A 22942-nucleotide genomic window follows, 5' to 3' on the forward strand; every position below is an offset into this window, starting at 1 on the left:
ATGGAAGAATGTTTAGTCCATGATAAATGTATAGCCTTTACTCCCCTGCTCCCCAAGCCCAAAACTGAGATCCAGAAGGTGACCAGCCATATGTATGCCAGAAGCCACTTAAGAGTCCCATAATCATAGAAGTCCTGAAATCTTGAACTAACAGAGAAAAGTCATTATCCATATGAAAACTAGTCACCCCAAAAAAAATTCTGACAACTCCACCATCACCATAGAGAGGAACTCAGTCAGATCAACAAAGAATTCAGAGATGCAACGGGGTAATTTATACAGCAACACAAGTCCTATCTTAACTCCATCCAAGAGTCACACACCAGATGGACATACTTTTGGAATGGAAGCCCTCCTGCATGCAGCCAGATATAACTAATGTGGCTACATCTCTCTATCCCTCTTTTGATTCATACTCAACTGAGTACCCAATAGGAGATACCTGGTTAAAATGTTATGCAGCCAAGTTTCCCAAATATATGCGAAGTCAAGGTCTCATCCACAATCATATCATAGATGTGTTTTTATGCCAAGAAGAGGAGTGTGATATAAATACCTAGATAAATCAGCAACAGAAATTGGTTTATTCTGATTAATGCAAGCTTGCTGCAGATCAAGGAGACTGCCACCTACTATCTTGTACTACTTAGCACAGACTCCTGTTGAGAATGATCTTCAACATTTTATACCTGGATCCACACTTAATACTATTTTCTTGCCAAGCTCCTTAAGCGCCGTCCTACAAGGCCTCTATACTCCCAGTTAATAGCAGCACTGCTTTATCTTCTTGAGCATCATAAAATGGTCATAAAGTGGCACAGTCACAGCAAAGATTGTACTCCTGGTTGTAGGGACACCAATATATTCAAGAGGTGAAACACCTCAAATTCAGATCATAATAAAAATAACCATTACAGAGCCAATTCAGGAGAAGAAAAAGCATTATGTGGAGACCTTACAATGGCTATTTGGGATAATCAATTCGGGATAACATTCGGGATAATCAATATCTGCATAAATAAAATGTAAGATGTGTTCTCAAATAATTAAAAGGTATTTTGGGTTTGCATAAACTCATGTTCAAATCTACTCATGCCTCTCACAATACTAAGAATAAGTGCCCTATAAGATATAAAATGTACCCAACCTTTTTTTTCCTCTCTTTGGGTTTCCTTTTCTTTGGTGATGTTGTCGGTCCATCTTTATCTTCATTCCCTTTTTTCCTTTCCTTTTTAATTTGCTTCTGTTTCTGTTTCTCAATCCCCTCTTCATCCTCTGAACTGCTCTCTGCTTTCTTGGTTTTAAGTTTAGGAATTTTCTTTGGTGGCTGCAGATTAATTCCTGCATCTGCAGTCCAGTCCGAGTAATCACTGGAGTATTCACTAGAGTTGGTGAATGAAGGGACAAAGGAAGGAAGGGAATTAAAAATCAAGCAAAGAACAAATTGCTTCACAAAGCAAATTCAGAGTAAACTGTTTTATACAATATTAATATAACCCCAGACAAGATTGTTAAGATTGGAGTTAAGGCTGTAATAGTAACACTATTAAAAAGTTGCAGTTAAAAAAGGAATACAAACCCATAATATTTTAAGAGACTGTAAATTAGGGCTGCAATTTAAAACATTCTAGGATGTCTGGAAATTCATATTTATGGTTCTGCCAACAATTTTAACTCCGTTCCTTTACTGGTTTTTAGCCTCTTTTACCAGTGGGACTGCCCATAAATTCACAGATTTTAAAGTCACAGGGATCACCGATCATCTAGTTTTACCTATGGCATACAACCCAAGACAAAGAACCTCACTCAATTTCTACATCAAGCCCAAAACTACAGTATGAGGAAGAACGTATCTTTCAGAAAGATCTGTATTTTGTTAAATAAATTACATAACATGAACCTATCCTCCTGGCATGTATCAGGTACACCAGTACATGACAGATATTTACTTGTAACCAGAGTTCTTCAAGATGACTCTATATATTCAGAGATTCCAAGGCCAGAAGGGACCAACTGTGATCATCTAGTCTGACACAGGCCATAGAACTTCCCCAACAGAATACCGGAAGCATATCTTTTAGAAAAACATCCAATCTTCAAACATAAGAACTGCCAAACTAGGTCAGACCGATGGTCCATCTAGCCCAGTATCCTGTCTCCAACAGTAGCCAGTACCACAGCTTTGGGGGAGTATACAGAACAGGGCATTTGGGAGTGATCCACCTCATCTTCCTCTCCCACCTTCTGGCAGTCAGACGTTTAGGTTCATCCTGAGAATGGGGTTGAATCCCTGACCATCTTAGCTAATAGCCACTGATGGACCTATCCTCCATGAACTTACCCCATTCTTTTTTGAACCCAGTTACAGTTGTGGTCATCACAACATCACAGGGAAACAAGTTCCACAGGTTAACTGTGCATTGTGTGAAAAAATAAACTTCTTATTCTTTGTATGTAATCTGCTGCCTATTAATTTCACCAGATGACCCCTGGTTTTTGCATTGAGGGAAAGGGTAAATAAAACTTCTCTTTTCAGTTTTTCCACACCACTCAAACTAAATGGTCCTAATCTTTTTAGTCTTTCCTCATATGGAAGCCGTTCCATACTCTTGATCATCTCTAAACTTTCCCAGTCCTAGTATATTCTTTTTTTACATAGGATGACCAAAACTGGACACAGTATTCAAGGTATACATGCACCATGGATTTATTAAGTGGCATAATGATATTTTCTGTCTTTTCTATCCCTTTCCTAACAGTTCCTAACACAATGTTAGATTTTGTGATCGTTGCAGCACATTAAGCTGAAGTTTTCAGAGAACTATCCATGATAACTACTAGATCTCTTTCTTGAGGGGTAACAGCTAATTTAGAACCTATCATTATATATGTGTAATTGGGATTATTTTTTTCTAATACGCATTACTCTGCACTTATCAATGCTGAATTTCATCTGCCATTTTGTTGTCTAGGCACCCAGTTTTGTGAGAACTCCCTGTAGCTCTTCACAGTCAGATTTTGACTTAACTATCTTGAAAAACTGTGTATCATCTGCAAACTTTGCCACTTCACTATTCACTCCCTTTTCCAGATCATTAATGAACAGGCTGAACAACACAGGTCCCAGTACAGATCCGTGGGGGAGCCTACTGCTCATCTCTTTCCATTGTGAACAATAACCATTTATTCCTGCCCTTTGTTTCCTATCTTTTAACCAGTTACTGATCACTGAGAGAACCTTCCCTTCTAATCCCATGACTACTTAGTTTTCTTAAGAGCCTTTGATGAGGGACCTTATCAAGCCAACTACACTAAACTGGTTAGATCACCCTATCCACGTTGTTGCTGATACCCTCAAAGAACGTTAATACATTGGTGACGGATAACTTCCCTTTATAAAAGCTGTTTTGCTTTGTGTAGGGTGGAAGTGGATTGAGGGCATAGAAATGTACAAGGCAGGCTGTTTCTGCGTGCTGGACATTTCCCTGTGCAGTTAAGCAGTATGACATAACAGGATGTTGATGTACACCAAGATTTTATGGGAATCCTCTAGAGAGATCTCTAGGAAACTTTCCTAGAGGTACTCGGCAATCCTCTGCCAAAGGTTCCTTAGCAGAGCTCCTTTGTTTCTTCCCTCATTGAAGGAAACTTTCCCATGCCATTCTGCAATCATTTGAGCAGGGACCAAAGTGGCATACAGGTGAGAAGCATAGGGACTCGGTTGGAGGCTGCAAGTGTGCAGTAGATGCACCCTTGCTTCGTTGTTTCCTCTCAAGAATGAGATATCTGCTACAAGTTTTGGCCTGTGGAAAAGGGTAGGAAAATTTAGAATATTGTTCCTAGTTGACTGCACTGTGGCCCTTTCATATTGCTTTTCTACCCATGGAAAATGCCCCCCGCCCAGGAGTAAACTCACCATGCTTGGGGTGTTCGCCAACATGTGCACTTGTCAAGGGTCAGTGAGAAAGTGACTGATATGTTACTAAAGGTGTATTTTAATAGACTGGTTCAAAGGTGTGCGTGTACTTAACAACCATGCTTCTGTGTTTTGTTCCTTGTGCTTCTGCAGATGTGGCCTTCCCCTTCAGCAGATTCAAAACTCTTTCTCATGCCCTCCCCAAACTCTGCCTGTGCATTACTTTCCACTTTCTACAAAAACAACGAGGAGTTCAGTGGAACGTTAAAGACTAACAGATTTATTTGGGCATAAGCTTTCGTGGGTTGAAAACCCCACTTCTACAGATGCATGGAGTGAAAATTACAGATACAGGCATAAATATACTGGCACATGAGCAGAAGGGAGTTACCTTACAAGTGGAGAACCAATGTTGAGAAGGCCAATTCAGTCAGGGTGGATGTGGTCCACTCCCAATAATTGATGAGGAAGTGTCAATACCAAGAAAGGGAAAATTGCTTTTGTAGTGAGCCAGCCACTCCCAGTCCCTAGTCAAACCCAAATTAATGGAGTTAAGTTTGCAAATGAATTGTAGCTCTGCAGTTTCTCTTTGAAGTCTGTTTATGAAGTTTTTGTTGTTTAAGGATGGCTACTTTTAAATCTGTTATTGAATGTCCAGCGAGACTGAAGTGTTCTCCTACTGGCTTTTGTATGTAACCATTCCTGATGTCTGGTTTGTGTCCATTTATTCTTTTACATAGAGACTGTCTGGTTTGGCCAATGTACATGGCAGAGGGGCACTGCTGGCACATGATGGCATATATCACATTAGTAGATATGCAGGTGAATGAGCCCCTGATGGTGTGGCTGATGTGGTTGGGTCCTATGATGGTATCGCTAGAGTAGATATGGGGACAGAGTAGGCAATGGGGTTTGTTACAGAGATTGGTTCCTGGGTTAGTGTTTCTGTGGTGTGTAGTCACTGGTGAGTATTTGTTTCAGGTTGGGGGGCTGTCTGTAAGCGAGGACTGGCCTGCCTCCCAAGGTCTGTGAGAGTGAGGGATCGTTTTCCAGGTTAGGCTGTACATTGTTGATGATGTGCTGGAGAGGTTTTAGCTGGGGGCTGTATGTGATGGCCAGTGGTGTTCTGTTATTTTCCTTGTTGGACCTGTCCTGTAACAGGTGACTTATGAGTACCCATCTTGCTCTGTCAATCTGTTTCCTCACTTCCCCAAGTGGGTATTGTAGTTTAGAGAATGATTGATAAAGATCTTGTAGGTGCTTGTCTCTGTCTGAGGGATTGGAGCAAATGCGGTTGTATCTTAGGGCTTGGCTGTCCTCACTTCCAGTCAGCCCCTCAACCTGAAACATACTCAGCTCGGAAAGTCAGCCTCCCCTGGTGTCTCCTCTCCCACCAAGCGTGCGCGTGTGTGTGTGTGTGTGTGTGGTGGTGGTTGTTGTTTCGGTGCAATAAAAGCCAAGTTTTTGAATGATAAGTAATCTTTATTTGTTTCCTGCAAATTGTGACAGCAGGTGGCAGCAACACATACACACGCAGTTTAATTATTTGCTTAGATAGAATCCTAGGCCACAAAAATCACAAGTGCTTCCTAGCAAAACTCGATTTCCTTAAGCATTGCAGTCCCAAGCTTAATAATATACATTACTAATTCTCAATTTCAAAGTATTCCCTCAAAGCCTCCCTGATTTGAACTGCCCCCTGTTGTGCCCTTCAAATAGCCCTGGTATCTGGCTGCTCAAAATCAGCGTTCCGGCAGCATGCCTCAGCAGTGCACCCCTGAGCAAACTTTTCACCCTTACCAACACAAAGAAGATGGAGCTAGGCTGTTCTCAATGGTGGCAGATGACAGAACAAGGAGCAATGGACTCAAGTTGCAGTGCAGGAGGTCTAGGTTGGATATTAGGAAAAACTATTTCACTAGGAGGGTGATGAAGCACTGGAATGGGTTACCTAGGGAAGTGGTAGAATCTCCATTCTTAGAGATTTATAAGGCCCAGCTTCACAAAGCTCTGGCTGGGATGATTTAGTTGGGGACTGGTCCTGCTTTGAGCAGGGGGTTGGACTAGATGACCTCCTGAGGTCTCTTCCAACCCTAATCTTCTATGATTTTATTATACATGCGTCATGCACCTTTCCAGACCACCCCGCATTGATGCCAGTCAAACACCTGCGGTGATCCAGAAATCCCTGCAACAATATGGAGAAGTACCACTTCCTATTGCAAGGTGGTCTGGTTCCAAAATTGGAATATGCATGCCATCTATTGTCCCTCCACAGTTAGGGAAACCCATTTATTCAAAGCCATCCACTATCTCATGCCCATTGCCAAGAGTCATGGTCCTTCATAGCAGGATGCGATTAATGGTCCTGCACACTTGCGTTAATGCAGACCCTATGGTTGACTTCCTGACTCCAAACTGATTCGCGACTGACTGGTAGCAGTCTGGAGTTGCCAGCTTCCATACAGCAATCACCATGCTCTTCTCTGCTGAGAGGGAAGCTCTTATTTAGGTGTCCTTGTGCCACAGGGCTGGGGCAAGCTCTGCACGCAGTTCTAGGAAGGTTGCTTTCCTCCTCTGAAAATTCTATAGCCACTGTTTGTCATCCCAGACCTTCATGGGACTATGATCCCACCACTCAGTGCTAGTTTCTTGAGCCCAAAAGCAACGGTCCACCATGTTCAGCTGTTCCTTGAATGCCAAAAGTAATCTAATGTTGTTCCTATCCATGTCAGACAGCACGTCAGGCAAGTGTGAATCCTGTTGAGTTAGGAACTTCACGATTACCTGCACTGCCATTTGCGATGTGTTACTGATAGCTAGCAGAGCATTGGAGAACAGTGCAGAATCCATCCTTTCACAGAGATGGCAGGGAAAACAGCAAACAAGGGCCATTGATAAATGCCATGAACCAAAAATTGAATCACCTGGAATGCTGGGATGGAGAGCAATGCATCATGGGAGGTTGAGCCAGGACCCATGATGTGCTGTGATCCAATCCGCCTTCCCACAAAATCTAGCAGCAGAAGGTGGCAAGTTGAATTGTGGGATAGCTACCCATAGTGCACTGCTCTCACTGTCAATGCTAGTGCCCCAAGTGTAGACATGCTCTGCCAACAAAGGGAGTGTAGCGTGAACATGCCAACAAAACTCTGCAGTGTAGATAAGGCCAAAGGCAAGCACACATACCTTCCTTTGTGCAGGACACCCCTTTGATTTCTGCCTTGGCAGGGCTGCGGTGTTTGGAACATGTTTTAATAAAATCATACAGGGGAATCTTATAACTTTACATGCAGTGTTGCCACACATATTTTACCAGGACAATACTGACCTGCAAATTATGAGTTTTCAGATGGTACCTTACAAAGCATACTTTGTACAAAGATTATTACAATAGGGTGTAGGGTGTGAACATGGGGTGTATTCCATCACAGACAATACTTTAGATTTGTTATTCACTTTGATTTAAAAATTGTCAGTGATGAAGAATCCACTACAACGACCCTTACTGAGTTTTTCCAATGGTTAATTACACTCACTGTTAAAAATTTACCCCACTTCCAGTCTGAATTTGTCTAGCTTCAACTTTCAGCCATTGGATCATGTTATACCCCACTCTACTACAAGACTGAAAAGTTCATTATTAAATATTTGTCTCCCATATAGGCACTTACAGATTGAAATCAAGTCAGCCCTTGACCTTCTCTTTATTAAAATAAATAGATTGAACTCCTTTAGTCTATAAGGTAGGTTGTCTACTCCTTTAATCATTCTCATGACTCCTCTCTGAACCCTCTCCAATTTATCAACTTCTTTTTCGAATTGTGGACACCAGAACTGGATGCAGTATTCCAGCAGCAGTTGCACCAGTGTCAAATGCAGAGGCAAAATAATCTCTCTACTACTCGATTCCCCTGTGTATGAATCTAAGGATCGCATTCGCCTTTTTGGCCACAGCATCATATTGGGAGCTCATGTTCACCAGATATCCACCTACCCTCCCCAAATCTTTTTCCAGAGTCACTACTTCCCAGGATAGAATCCCCCATCCTGTACAGCCTACAGTCTTTATTTCTAGATATGTACATTTAGCCATATTAAAAAGTATATTTTTTGCTTGCACTCAGCTTACCAATTGATCCAGATCACTTTCTATTAATGACCTGTCCTCTTCACTGTTTACCACTCTCTCAATTTTCTGTTATCTGCAAACTTTATCAGTGATTATTTTATGTTTTATTCCAAGTCATTCATGAAAATGTTAACTAGAGTAGGTCCAAGAACAAATCTCTGCAGGACCCCTCTAGAAACACACCTGCTCAATGATGATTCCACATTTACAATTACATTTTGAGAACTATCAATTAGCCAGTTTTTAATCTATTTAATTTGTGCCACGTTAATTTTATATCATTCTAATTTCTTTAATCAAAATGTCACATAGTACCAAGTCAAATGTCTTTCAAAAGTTTAAGTGTATTATATCAACACTATTACCTTAATCAACCAAGCTTGTAATCTAATTTAAAAAAAGATATCAAGTTAGTTTGCCAGGATCTATTTTCCATAAATTAATATTGATTTGAATTAATCATATCATCCTCCTTTAATTCATTATTATTCCAGTCCCATATCAGCCACTCCATTACTGGGCCTAGGATCCACAACATACTGACAGGCCTTACCTGGGTCATCCCATTGACCCTTTTTAAAAATTGGCACAACGTTAGCTTTCTTTCAGTCTTCTGGAACTTCCCTAGTGCTCCAAGACTTATTGAAAATTAACATTAACAGTCCAGTGAGCTCCTCAGCTAGCTCTTTTAAAACTCGTAGATGCAAACTATCTCAATCTGCTGATTTAAAAATCTCCAACTTTAGTAGCTGCTGTTTAACTTCCTCCTGAGATACTTGTGGAATTGAAAATGTTATCATCATATGAAGAGACTACTTAATATACTTAATACGTAACTACTTAATACGTAATCTGTTTTTTTCCCAAATACAGAGCAGAAATATTTACTGAACACTTCTGCCTTTTCTGCATTATCATCAATAATTCTACCATTTCTATCTTATAATAGACCAAAACCATTGTCAGGATTTGTTTTGTTCCTAAGATATTTATGCTCCTCCTTATTGTCCTTATCTTTGCTGGACAGTTTTCTCTTTGTCTCTCTTTACTTCCCCTACCAATTTTCCACAATTCTTAGCTTCTGATTTATATTCATAACTACCAACTTCCCCTTTCTTCCATTTGTTATATGTATATATTTTATAGCTACTTCCACTTCCCCTCTAAATTAGGTCAGTTTTTTAACCAATATGGCCTTCTTTTATTTTGACTTTTGGAGCATCTTTTGGAGCATGATTGACTTTTGGAGCATCTTTTGGAGCATGATTGTCCATCATGATCTTTGAATGGATATTCTTGATGAAAGGCAAAAAGTGTGCCCAGGCGTTCTTGATGGCCTTTAGCTCCAAAACATTGATATGGAGGGTCACTTTTGTGGAAGACCACTTGCCTCGAACCTTGCGGTTGTGTAAGTGAGCTCCCCAGCCTATTAGGGAGGCATACACATTAGAGACAGTGGCGGTGGTGGCTGCACGAATGAAATGCCTGCTCGGATATTGGATGGGTCTTTTCACCAGTCCCAGGAGTGCTTTACTATAGAGGGCTTGATATCAGTTTGGTTAGTCTATCCCCGTTCAAGGAATAGACAGAAGTGAGTCACATCAGAAGACACCTCATGAATATCCAGGTGTTTGGGGTGACGAAGGTGCAGGCTGCCATATGACCTAGCTGAAGGCAGTTCCTGGCTGATGTTTAACGGCTGGCCTGAACTGTCTCTATGAGACTCGTAAGGGTAGTGAGTCTGTGTAGAGCAGGGGTTCTCAGACTTTTGTACTGGTGACCCCTTTCACACAGAAAGCCCCTGAGTGCGACCCCCCTTACACATTAAAAACACTCTTTTATATATTTAACACCATTATAAATGTTGGAGGCAAAGCTGGATTTGGGGTGGAGGCTGACAGCTTGCAACCCGCCATGTAATAGCCTCGCGATCCCCTGAGGGGTCCCAACCCTCAGTTTGAGAACCCCCGGGCTATTACCTTGAACTGTCCCTTACAATATGTGCTAAGTACTGTACATATGCTAAACAATCTGTTCCACCTTGCATTTTGCTATCATGCTGAGAGTACCTTTCCTAGACCCGAAGAAGAGTTCTGTGTAAGTCAAAAGCTTGTCTCTCTCACCAAAAGAAGTTGGTCCAATAAAAGATCCACCTTTTCTCTCATATAAATTGTTAGTTATATTTTCTCTTGTTATCCATGTCAGTCTTCTCTTTCTTCTAGTTTTTTCTTCTTTTTCGTTTTTTTTTTGGCTTAAACTCTGTTTTGCTCTCTTGCTTTTCTGGTCCATCTCCCCTGCTAACTCCTTCCTCTTCATTTCCCTAACCACCTGAAAGCTGTCTGCCATGGAGCAAGTGCCCATTTCAAGTTTCATAGGACTAAGCTGCATGGCTGAGTAGAGCATCTTTGACCAGTTAGCTACTGTCTACACCTGTAAATATATATATAAATATATATAAATATAAATAAAAAAGCTGCCCACAAAGCCGGCTGCATTATGTGCTACTGCCAGAATAGAGAGAGAAAGCAGGCAATTTTCAAGGAAGTGCCAAAAACTCTACCTGACAACTAGGTAGCTTTCTATTAGCAGTTTCTTTTCAGCTTTCCACATCCCCAACTGCCACCTCAGATTAGTCTAATGCAGGGGTTCTCAAACTTCATTGCACCGCAACCCCCTTCTGACAACAAAAATTACTTCACGACCCCAGGAGAGAGACTGAATCCTGAGCCCGCCCCAGCCCCACTGCCGGGGGGGGGTGGGGAGGGGCACCAAAGCCCGAGCCTCACTGCTCTGGGCAGGGAGGCCAAAGCTGAAGCTCAAGGGCCTGCAACCCCCAGGGACCTGCAACCTGAGCCCAGCCACTCAGGGCTGAAACCCTCGGGCTTTGGCTTAGGCCCTGGGCAGTGTGGCTTGGGCTTCAGCCCTGGGCCCCAGCAAATCTAAGCCAGCCCTAGTGACCCCATTCAAAGGAGACTACGACCCATTTTGGGGTCCCGACCCACAATTTGAGAACCGCTGGTCTAATGCCTCCTGAAATTATACCTCCCACCCACCCCAAAAAGGTTAGGAAACACCTCCTGAAAAATTAAGTTTTACAGATTCCTCTGAATTTGTTTAACACTCAAAAGCTGCAAGACTCTGTTTTCATATCTTTTAAGTTCTTAAGCATTTTCTCTCTTCTATGTGCATAATGCTCATTAATGATAATGAAACATGCAGAGAGGACAGAATCCTTAAAAGTTATAATATTTTACTTAATACTGTATTCTATCACTTACCTAGAACTACCATCACTGTGCCATGCTTTCTCTTCATCTTCTGATGTTCCACCACTGGCAACAACTGCTTCTCCTTCCTAACAAGGAAATGATAGATATTTACTTTGTGGTGTTAAACTGAAAACTGTAATTACAGTTAATACTTGACAGAATCATTATAATTCAAAGTCTGTGAAGTTTTCCATTAGAAGCTGTATCTTTCAGGGGCTTATAAGTCAACCATTAAATACAAATTTTCAACTTAAGTACTTATTTTCTTTAAGATGATTTAGTTGAATTCTTTGCTATTTAAATAAGAGCAACAACAACAAATGTATAATGTACGGAAGGCAGACATGTAGTGGATGGAGGACTGGACTGTGACCCAGGTCCTTAGTTCTGGTATTGATTTCCTGTGACCTAACTTAGGTCCTTGGTTCTGGTATTGATTTCCTGTGACCTTCAGAAGTCACTAAGGGTTTTCTACCTTGGAACAATCAAGAAAATTAATCCGAATTAACAAAAGGTGTGAATGTAAAGTAGATTAATTAAAACGCATTAAACCCTTGTGTGAACACATTCATTCAGAATTGAAGTGGCCATAATTTGGTTTATCTTAATTCAGTTAATACAGCCACTTCAATTCTGAATGTGAGGGCATGGCTACACTGGAAACTTCAAAGCGCTGCTGCGGGACCGTTCCCACGGCAGCGCTTTGAAGTGCGAATGTGGTCGCGAGCGAGCACCGGGAGACAGCTCTCCCAGCGCTCCTGGTAATCCACCTCCACGAGGAGGTTAGCTTGGAGCCTGTCCACACTAGCGCTTTAAAGCGCTTGGACTTGCTCAGCTCAGGGGGGCCACCTGAGCCAGCAAGTTAGAGCGATATAAAATGTAAGTGTAGACAAGCCCTGAGTGTCCACACAGGGTTTAACACAGAGTAACTAATCCACTTTAAATTCATACCTTTAGTTAATTTGGATTACTTTTTCTGAGTGTCCCCATGTAGACAAGCCCTTCTCTTTATGTCTCTGTTTCCCCTCTAACACTTTGTTCTGTCTATTTAGATTGTTAGCTCTTTGGGGCAATGACTATCTCTTACTTTGCCTATGGACAGTACCTGCTACAATAGAGCTCTGATCTCAGTTGGGGCATCTATGCACAACTGTAATGCTAATATACAACAGTGGCATAAATGCTTTCGGTCAAATGTTTCTGTAACTAAAATATATGCATCCATTTAGTTTTAGTCTGTACTATGGACCCAAATATCTTTTTTTTTTTTTAAATTAAAAACCATTTCCATTTAATGGTCCACTGACCGAAGGTAGAAATTAGCTACATAGCATCCACCGTAACTACTTTTCCTTAATGCTTAGGTATACCATAAATAATGCACTGCATAAAATTCATACCACATATTGAAAGTAAACACTGAATCCCACAGAAATAGCTAAAATATATCTTGTCTATTCGCAAGAACAGTGCACGATATTGGAATAGCTCATTTACAAAAAGGCTTTTTTTGAAGGGAAATACAATTCTATTGTTTAAAAAAAATTACAAATACAAGCATGCTGGGGAACTTTAAATTAAATTGGAATGTTGGGTAAGAAAAGTTTAAAAGAGACTTAAATCCATTAAAGCCAATTCTAATGCTGTATCATAATTATGTAGATCAAATATTTCAAAGATGAAGAACAAGAAGTTTAAGTATAAGAATGTATACAAATATTAATCATGTTTTCAGTTTGTTTCTATTATGAAGTGGCTAAAATACACTGTGGAGTTCAGTGTTTGCTGCATCAATTTTCAGTTAAAATATACTGAACAAACAAGATTTTTCTTTTAAAATGCCAGATCTGTACATTCCCATAGGGTTTTGTAAAACAATCTGGATACTTTCATTCTCACACACTATCAGCAATAAAGCCCATGCAGACCACATTCTGTCATAAGTTACACTTGTGCAACCTCTTTGTATTCAGGGGTATTGCACAGGTGTAACAGAAGAGATTTAAAACCTGCAACTGGAACTTGGTTAACAATTTGAGAAGAAATTAAATCCAGATTTATGTCCCATCATTGCACTGAATCTGCAGTGGTAATGAGTCAAAAGCCTTTTTTCTGTCACTGAAGTAAGTTGATATGACTAACATTTACAAGAACTGCTCCGTAAAAAGGTGCCATTGTTACACAGTTACCTTTCAGAGCAGGTCATTTTAAAGTGTTTAACAAAGATCAAGGGACATCTAAAACAAAAACAACACCGGTCCACTTATTTGCAACACCAACTAAGTGACCCACAATTAAATGTTCAGCTATCTGTCCACACATCTTGGTTCTTAGAATTGCACCTAACACTGTGATATCTAATCTACTCTACTCTTTCTCCAAAGATGCCCCCTCTAGAACAAATTGTGGGCATAATGGCAGTACAAAACAAGGCAGATTGCAAGTGCCTTGTTACACTAATTCAATGAATAAGAATATCCTTGGTTTTGCAACACTTGTTTCTCCTTCCCCTTCCACAATATCTCTCTTTAAATCGTTTATTTTATCATCGGCAAAGTAACTTTCTTCTGTGTTGGAAAATTATGAGCAGAGTTCCCTTAACTACTGATAATGCTGGTCCCTGACTAACTACCTGGGTATGTTGAAACAATTTTATTATGTCATGTAAATCTCAGATGCTAATACTGGGATGGTTTGTCTCTGAATTTGTGTAAGAACTTGGTCATATTCTTACCTATAAAACACTACAGACCCAAGATAAAATTTAAACACTCAAGCTCAATATGCATGTCTAAACAAGTAATTTCCCCTCAGTTTTGCATGCCTTTCCCTGAACAGTCAGCTTTTTGTGCCATGACCAAGGGACATATTTTTAAAACTCTCTACACACATAATTTATGCATATCCAAATCTGGGTTTGAGAGTCCAGGTTAGGCACATAAAGATGTTTGTGCACACTTAGAAATCTGAACCTGCATTTTTAGGAACTCTATTTAGACACAATATTTGTATATGGAAGAGGTGTCTTTACCAAAATGCAATATAAAAATTTACATACAGTTATAATTTTGATCGGCATAAATTTAAATGATGCATGCATTTTAATGTTTTTTTTTTTTCATTTAAACCTTGCCAAAAGTAAAACTTTTTTATATTAGAAATGATAGAAATTACATCCTTCCGGCTATAAATAATTAATTCTACCCTTACTGAAGCTTATCCCACTTAAGTATTTTATTTCAGTCCACTTTCATTTTATTTTATTATATATAAAATGTGTATAATATGATTCCACCTGTGTTTTTGCTGTTTCATTTACAGTTGTATGAAACCTACAGAAATCTGCTATTCATGCTTCAATCCTTCCATGTAAACCTTGCTAAACTTGTAAACTCCATATACAAAAAAAAAGTCTGACCTGTGTAGACTGAAATGTATGCTGAGATGCTTAAAATTAATACCTTTTGTGTTTATGTCAATGTTTTCATCTCTGGGCATTTTTTTAAATACAGATTTTGACCCAATTTGATCCACTATACACTGTGGAGAATGAAGTACATGTTACATGTGAAGTAGCATTTGCAGGTGTAATTTAAATTTCTCTTGAAAATAAGCATTCCAAATATATATACAAATAGTTTATATAAATTAACACCTTTCCACTTTCTTACAGTAAATTTGTAGGCATAGTTGAAAGATTGCCAATGCACTTGTTATTACCTGTACACTTGTGAAAAGTTAGCTCAGTATCTAATTTAACCATAAAAAGTAATCAACAATAAACGTTTGCTTTTGAACTTGAGCAACAATATTTAGCATAACAACATAAACAAGTTATAATGCACCCTACTGATTCAGAGTCTTACATCTGAAGAACTGTTTCCATTTTCTAACTCTTCAGCAGGCCTGGCAGTTTCTTCCAATGCATATCTGGTACGGTAATTGTGCTGGTTTGCCTGTTGCTTTCTTGAGTCTCCAGTATCTAATATATGATCATGAGAATGGTTCTATAAGGATATGAAAATTATATAAGAATCAATATATACTTGAACACAAATGATTTTCTGTAAAACCTTAGATTAGTGTTCTGTTAATGAATAAAGTTCTAGTACGGCTTAGATTTTTTCTGGAATTTTGTCGTGGCAAAAATGTACATTTTACAAACAGTTCAAAAATCATAAAACTGAGAGCAAGGGTCAAGAAAGTCAAATGCTAATAAATGGAAACTCAATGAAAACCTATGCACATGCACTTAAGGGCTGTAACTGTCATTCAGTACATCTCTGGACCACTGTATTTCTCTCATAGACATAAAATAAAATTTATCTTGACTTACCAAAAATTTCCTCGATCTTAATTACAAAGTCCAAAGAATGGCCTCTAAGCCTGTATACATCTATGTCAGACCTGTCAGCCACTGACAGAAGGGGGTGCCACCAGCTACACCAAAGAACCTGCCACTGAAACAGGTTCCATTGCAACTGATATCCCTTGTGGACTGAAATTTATTAATAAGCTCATATGCACTAAAACAAACTGTAAATTCCTACTGCAGAGCATTTCTTTATGAACCAATCTGAATGAACTGAAAGAGTAAGATGTATTCATTTGGCCAATGAAATTCCACCATTCCTTGTTTGGAGTACCTGTGGAGCTTGTAACTCAGAGAAAGGAAATTTTTGGTAAGTCAAGAAATTTTCCTATTCTTTTTTGTTTATAAGGTCCACAGATCTGTTAATCTAATGGGATTTTATCACAGTGTCTTCAGGCTGGCCATCAAGCAGAACTACACACAAGGCTAAAAACTCCTCCTCTACTTCTGGAAGATCACAGCCTGGGGTACCCTCCTATCAAAGTCAGCATCCACCAATGCCTCAATATTTAGCTTATACATTTTTGAGAAGGTATGGATGAACAATCAAGCGGCTGCTTTGCAGATTCCATCATATGGTTTGTAAGATCTTTCAGCCCAGGAAGCTGCTACTATTCACAGCAAGTGAGCTTTGCTGCTGTTTTCTGGAGAGAGACAATGCATCCATTAAGCCTCAAACACAGCCATCCTGAATTAGTAGATTTGTATGCCCTCTTTCCTTTAGATGCCAAATAATAGAGAATATTAGAGCATTTGACTTACGAATAATCTGTGCGTGAGATATGTAGATCTTGAGGCCTCTATGAACACCCAACATCTGTCAGAGCTCTCTTGGGTCAGATGGTTTTGAAAAAACAGGGAAATACAATTTGGGGGGTTCTGTGAAAATCTGAGTTAATTTTGGGGATAAAGGATGATCTGTTCAAAGAACCAGCTTATAATAGTGGACTATGCTGTACTGTACCTCAACAGAAAAAAGTTTTAAACCCCAAGCTCCAACACCCACCAGGCAGAGATGATGGCTACCAGGAAAGCCATATTCCTGGGGAGGAAATATATGCAGTCCTTCCTGAAGGGATCAGAAGGACACAGAATCAGGGTATAAAGAGCTAAACTGAGGGGGACCTTGGGGGAGCTCAATTAATCCTAGGAAATGCCTGACATCACAGCAAAAAGAGATTTCTTCCTGCCTGTGGAAAAAAGTATCCTAGATAATGCAGCCACTTATCTTTTAATGCTGAAACTGTAAGATCTTTGATCAGATCCTCCTGTAACTATCCCAAGATCTGTGATATAGATGCCAAAGGAGGAGAGAAGCTAAGTTTCTTGCACCACAGCTTGAACTTCCACCTGGCCTAGAATAAAGAATTTGTGGAAACTTTTCTAGACGTCAGAAGAGTGGAGATTATACTTCCTGAGTATCCTCTCTCTCATGGGAGAGTGGTCAGAATTCAGGCAAGTTAGTCTTAAATACTCTTGACTTCAGTGACAAATTGGTCCGTGGGACGCCAGTCCTATCTTAAGGAAGGACAATGGAGTTGAACTGAACCATACTGAGGAGATCAGAGAACCAGGGCCAATACAAAGCCATTAATATTACCAATCAATGCCCTCTCCCTCTTTATATTCTGGTTAGCTCTATGTAACAGAGAAAAAGGAGATATATACAGAAGGCCTACTGACCACCGTCCTGCAAAAGAGCATTTGTACCCTATTGCCCTTGGATCCCTCCTCATTGAGAGAAAAAGGAGGGGGACTTTGCCATTTGTGTGTGATGCAAATGGTTTCATCAGAAGAACCCCAAATTTCCTCAGCAGGAACTGAAACACTTGTGTGAAGATTCCACTATGCATGATCTACCTTTTCCTTGCTTAGCCAGTTGGCAGCAATGTTTTATTTTTATTTGACTATGTAGAGTTTGGATGAACTAGAGAGTTTGTTCCACTCAGGACAACAGAAGGTAGACCTCATTGTGCAGGGATGATGAGTGCGTTCTGTTTGTTCATATAGTCCACTGCACTGGTGGGTGTCTGTCATGATTAGTACACATGAGCATACCTTGGGACCACAGTGAATTGCCCATAGCGCTTAATCAGTTTATACTGTTTCCTCTCATGTTTTGTTTAAGTTCCCTGTACTGAATTTACTATGAGAGTTTCCCATCCCTTGAGGCTAATATTGGATATAAGCCCTATTCTATCCAGGTTGGCCATGGGAAATCTCTTGTTAAAACAATATGCGCAGAGACAGTTGCACTCTCCTGGTGGGATGAACAAAAAGTATAAGGAGGCAGGGACAGTGGACATGACTGGAGCAGGGTCTCATGTACGCAGGAATCCTTTGACTGCTTTCTAAGATGCTACTCAGCACTCAAGGAGCGGAAAGGGCCCCAGTGTTGTGATAGCCAAGCACATTATATGAAGCCTGTAAAAGGGGAACAGAAAGTTACCCCTCTAGTAAGGAAAGACATTTTGTAAAAACTCTGATTTTGTGAAGATACTCCACTATTACCCTAGTAGAAAACAAAATAGGAGCATTCAAAACTACTGATTCCCTGTTTGGAGTTCTGATAAACCATTGATGGGCCCTTGCCTAGCTCTAACTGCCTCCAAATCCCTAAGGGACAGCACTTTTGGCTCCTGTGCTGTCACAATTTTTATTTCTCCAGCCAACGTGTTCCAGGATTGACGAGACCAGAAAGTCTAATTTAAAGAGTTGCACAGCCTCTTCAAAAATACAAGCACCCCTTCAAGCTCTCTATTTCACAAACATATTTTTTAAAAAGGCATAAGGGGCCAGCAATGGTATGTCCCCAGTGTGTATGGGTCTCAGACCACTGCCCACTCCCCCTCCCACAGTCCTGCTGCTGCTCATATCTACTCTGAAGGATGTTTTGATATTGCCAGATCCATCAGACCTATATTTTAAAAAAATCCCTCAAAGAACTGCTATGAGAGGTACTATTATGGAAAATATATTGTCACATTTAGTGTCCCTGTTTATATAGGGGATGTGATTGGAAGTTAATCTTGGCATAACTTTTGAACACAAAAACCCATGTGATGTACATGTTAGACAAAGTTTTCTTCCACTCGTGCAACTTAAGCAATATGCACTCTTATTCATCTGTGACAACCTCAAACAGCAATACATCCCCTCATGACCAAGATGTAAAATTACAGTAATTTCCACTTGACAGGACTTCCAGGAACACAACTCATTGCTTGTTAAGAACATTATAGCAGAGTGACAGCTCTGCTATAGTTAAGACTAGATTTCTGTTTTAAGCACCTTAACTCTATTTCCTGGTTTTCACATCTCTGAGTTTTGCTGACATAGGCATTCTGAAAGGTCAATAAGCTATCACTGGGCAATACTAACTCTGTGTTAAAGTTATTTGCCATTTAATAATATAACATGAATAGGCAGGTGCTCTCTCAATAGCTATAAATAAATAAAAAACATAATATGCCCCGTTTCCTGTTTTAATTTAAATTGAAGTGAGAAGTTTAGAGACATCTGTGGGCTCAATATACCAAAGTAAGTTTTATGGCAATTTCTGTAATAAAATATGGATGACTATTTACCTTAGAAAAAGAAGGTATTTTGTTCTCTCTTGGAACATGACTTGTAATGTGCTTCCTTTTCTCTTCCGATCTATAAATCTTTATTTCTTCTTCTCCCTTTGCTGTTCTCCATTCCTCCTGTCTACTGGAAGGGAGAAATTAAGAAATGTTAATTTTAGAGTTTCTGGGCTTAGGTCAAAGTCCTGTAGTCAGAGATCCTTTTCTTGATGATTTCTATGTGTGAAGTAGTATAGAATGTTTATCACATTCTTGTATTAAACAATGGTTACTTACCCTATAGTAATTGCAGTTCTTCAAGATGTTGTTGTCAGTGTGGATCCAATTATAGGTGCATGTGTGTCTCACTTGCACAAGCTTGGAATATTTTTAATAGTAGTGTCTGGCAGGGCCACACATACACCTTGTGCTTCCTTGAGGTCCCATGCAAGGACACAGAGAGTGGAGCGGCCCTAACCCTTCCACAGCTTCCTCACAATTCAAAGTCAGTGATAGCTTAGGACTCCAAAGTGTGGGTGGAGAGTGGGTCATAGGGTCCACACTGACTACATCACCTATAAGAATCATAGTTACTGTAGGGTAAATACATGCTCTCTTCTTCAAGTATCTGTTAGTATGGCTCCTACTGTAGGTGACTGGCAAGCAGTATCCTCTTCAGTATGATGGGCATGAGGAGTATATCAACTGCATCAGTCAAAAAGAGACTGGAGTACAGATCTCCCAAATTTTGCATTTGATCTAGCAGCCAAGTCGAGTTTGACAAATGTGAGTGGGCTGTTTGACAAAAGTGAGTGGGCTGGCTCCACAAAGCAGGCTTGCAGATTTTAGATATTGGTATGTTCCAGAAACATGCTGAGGATGCTGCTTGAACTCTAGCAGAATGAGCCCTAACTGTAGGTCAGAGAGGAACATCAAGCAGTTGGTAGCACAGTGAGAGACACAGTTATCCATTTTGAAAGTCTTGGGGATGAAATGGCTTCACCTTTGGAGCAGCCACCTATAGCTACAAATGGACATGAGGACTATCTGAAAGATTTGGTCCTGTCAATATAGTATCAAAGGCTCTGGATACATCGAAGGTGTGGAGTTTCTTCTCCCCTTGCATATAACATGGCTTTGCGAAGAACACAGAGTAAACTGACTGATTCAAATGGAATTCCGAAACCATCATGGGAAAATTGCATGAGCTCTCCCTACCATTTTATCTCTATAAAATGAAATACATGAAGGTTCTGCCATGAGTACCTGAAGCTCGCTGACTTTTCTGGCTGAAGTGGTGTGACCAAGCATAACATTTAAGAATAAAATAGTGGCTGGAGCACTCCAAGAAGTGCTCAGAGGGGGTACTCCTTAATTTTGTGAAAGATGACATTGAGATCCCATTGTGGAGCAGGGCCTCTGACCAACGTATAAGCTTGTTTAAGAAGTCTAGATACCACTGGTTAAGAGAAGACCAAAACCAACGGAATCAGTGGATGATACACAGATATTGCTGCCAGATGAACCTTAAATCAAACTGAATGAGAGCTTAGAGTGCAGAATTTCAGTAAGTAGCATTGTGATAGCTGGGGCTACAACTTTAATTATGAGCTCAACTGTAAAAAGTATGTAAAAGTTCAAGAAATGCCACAATAACCTATAACAACACATAAATGATGATGGGGAAAAGCAGGAAAGGGAGACAGACTGAATTAGTCTAAACAAAAACACCTACTACTATAACTCAAGGACTTTCCTGAAATCATGCTTGGTAAAAACAGATGTGGAACCAGAAATGAATGAACCAGATGAACATATGTTAGGCCTAACTGGTGGACAAACAACACTAATCATTCTCTTTTTAGGTCCTTAACAAAAAATACTTTGGGGGGAAAAGATGAAAGAAGAAATGGAAGCTACTAGAGCGAGCTTCACCATTATGGCTGCAACCCCTAGCTACCATTTACTGAGATCTGCCCTTTTTCACCCTGATCTTGAGAAATGACCTGACCAGACCGAGCTAAACAGAGAGGGACTCAAAAAACAACACCTCCCCTACCAGCTCCAGCTGAATCCCAGACATCACCTGAAATGAAGCAGGATCAAACTTTAACAGAAGCAACAAGAGCTCCAGTTCATCTCAACTAACTTCTCTTTTCCTCAAAAGGACAGTTACCATCTTTGATACCATCTAAAAGACTGTCAGACAAGAGGGTTTGTCCTTCTAAAAGCGAAGAAGAAATGTTGTTAAAATAAAATCCTTAATACTTTACATTTCAAATGACTTAACTGTTTTTCCTTCTTTTCTGTATGTTTAATAAAAGATTAAAAGAATTTGCAATGGTGTGTTTGCCATAGTGCTAAGCAGGATGAGGTTTCTGGTTACCAAACTCCAGACCTTGTTTATGTTTGACACTATTTAATATAAGACAGTGGTTGGGTTAACTTAAACAATTTTGGCCTATTTATTACATTCAAATTAATACAACAGTAGTCTAGAATCTTCCTTATCGGGTCTTGCACTGGGTCTAAGCCACGTTGGGCTGCCTATATTGAGAACCTTTCTCATCTAGAGGAATAATTTTTCCTCCTGTTTCCTGCTCTGTGACAGGATCACCTGAACATGTGAGGAGAACTTCCTTTCCATGGCATTCAGCCAGCCAATATCCAGGCTGTCAGTTGCAGTGACTTCAGGTACGGATGGAATACATGACTCTGATATTGAGAAAACAGGTCTGGGAACCTGATCTGTAGTTGCATGGACATCTGCAGGAAGTCCATCATCCACAATTGTTTTGGCCAGCACAGAGCTATGAGGGTGAGGCTCACTTGATCATATCTGGCTTTGGCAATTGCTCTGGAGATTAGAGGAAAGGCATAAAGAAGCCCAAGATCTTTCCCAGTCACTGTTGAAGGTGCCTGACAAAGATCCTGTGTCCATGCCTCCACTAGAACAGAAGTCTGTCCTTTGTAGCTAACAGGTCTATCACTGGATTCCAGATTTCAGCAGTGAGTACTTGTGGTTGGTGACTGCATGGTTTAGAAATCTGTCAGGTTGTTGTTGTTTCTTGGAAGATGCAGGGCTGTTCAAGTTATGCTATGCAGGGAGCAACACTTCCATAGCACGATCACTCTCTTGCTAAGACGCCTGGGGGAAAGGAGGGGGGAAGGAGGCTCCCCCTTGTTTCTTTATGTAGTACACTTCAGACTTATTGTCTCTCAGTATCTGTGCTACTGAGTGTCACAGGACTGGGAGCAACGCCACAGATATCAGCACTCTGATGACTGTAAGTCCTAAGATGTTTCCGTGTAATTTCACCAGATGGTCCAGGAGGGGTACTCAATCCAAGGCAGATGTGTTTGATACTAATGCTCTACATCAGTGGTGGGCAACCATCAGGGCAAGTTGATTGCAGGCCATGAGACATTTTGCGAACGTTGACCATCCGCAAGCATGGCCCTTCGCAGCTCCCGGTGGCCGCGGTTCACCGTTCCCAACCAATGGAAGCTGTGGAAAGCGGCGGGCTGCAGGGACTTACATTGGCATACAGCCACTGAAGTAATTATATCCCTTGCGTATGTCTATACTTTGCTCCTTGTGTCAGCGGTGTGCATCCTCATCAGAAGCGCTTGTATCGACTGTACTATCAGTGTGGGGCATTGCTGGATGGCTCCTGAAAGCCAGTAACA

General features: G+C 40.4%; 1 protein-coding gene across 3 annotated transcripts in view; it reads right to left on the minus strand.

Annotated features, from left to right (window-relative positions):
• The window catches only part of PHIP (PHIP subunit of CUL4-Ring ligase complex), a 308803-nt gene that overhangs the window by 97898 nt on the left and 187963 nt on the right, over window positions 1-22942 (minus strand). For all 3 annotated transcript variants that reach the window (XM_077812726.1, XM_077812725.1, XM_077812727.1), the window contains 4 exons: window positions 19277-19400; window positions 15184-15324; window positions 11327-11403; window positions 1148-1382 (listed from right to left, as the gene is read on the minus strand). In XM_077812726.1, coding sequence (XP_077668852.1) covers window positions 1148-1382; window positions 11327-11403; window positions 15184-15324; window positions 19277-19400 — 577 coding nt within the window. The remainder of the gene's footprint in view (window positions 1-1147; window positions 1383-11326; window positions 11404-15183; window positions 15325-19276; window positions 19401-22942) is intronic.

The sequence above is a fragment of the Eretmochelys imbricata genome, chromosome 3 (genome assembly GCF_965152235.1).
Source record: "Eretmochelys imbricata isolate rEreImb1 chromosome 3, rEreImb1.hap1, whole genome shotgun sequence".
NCBI classification, from domain to species: domain Eukaryota; kingdom Metazoa; phylum Chordata; order Testudines; family Cheloniidae; genus Eretmochelys; species Eretmochelys imbricata.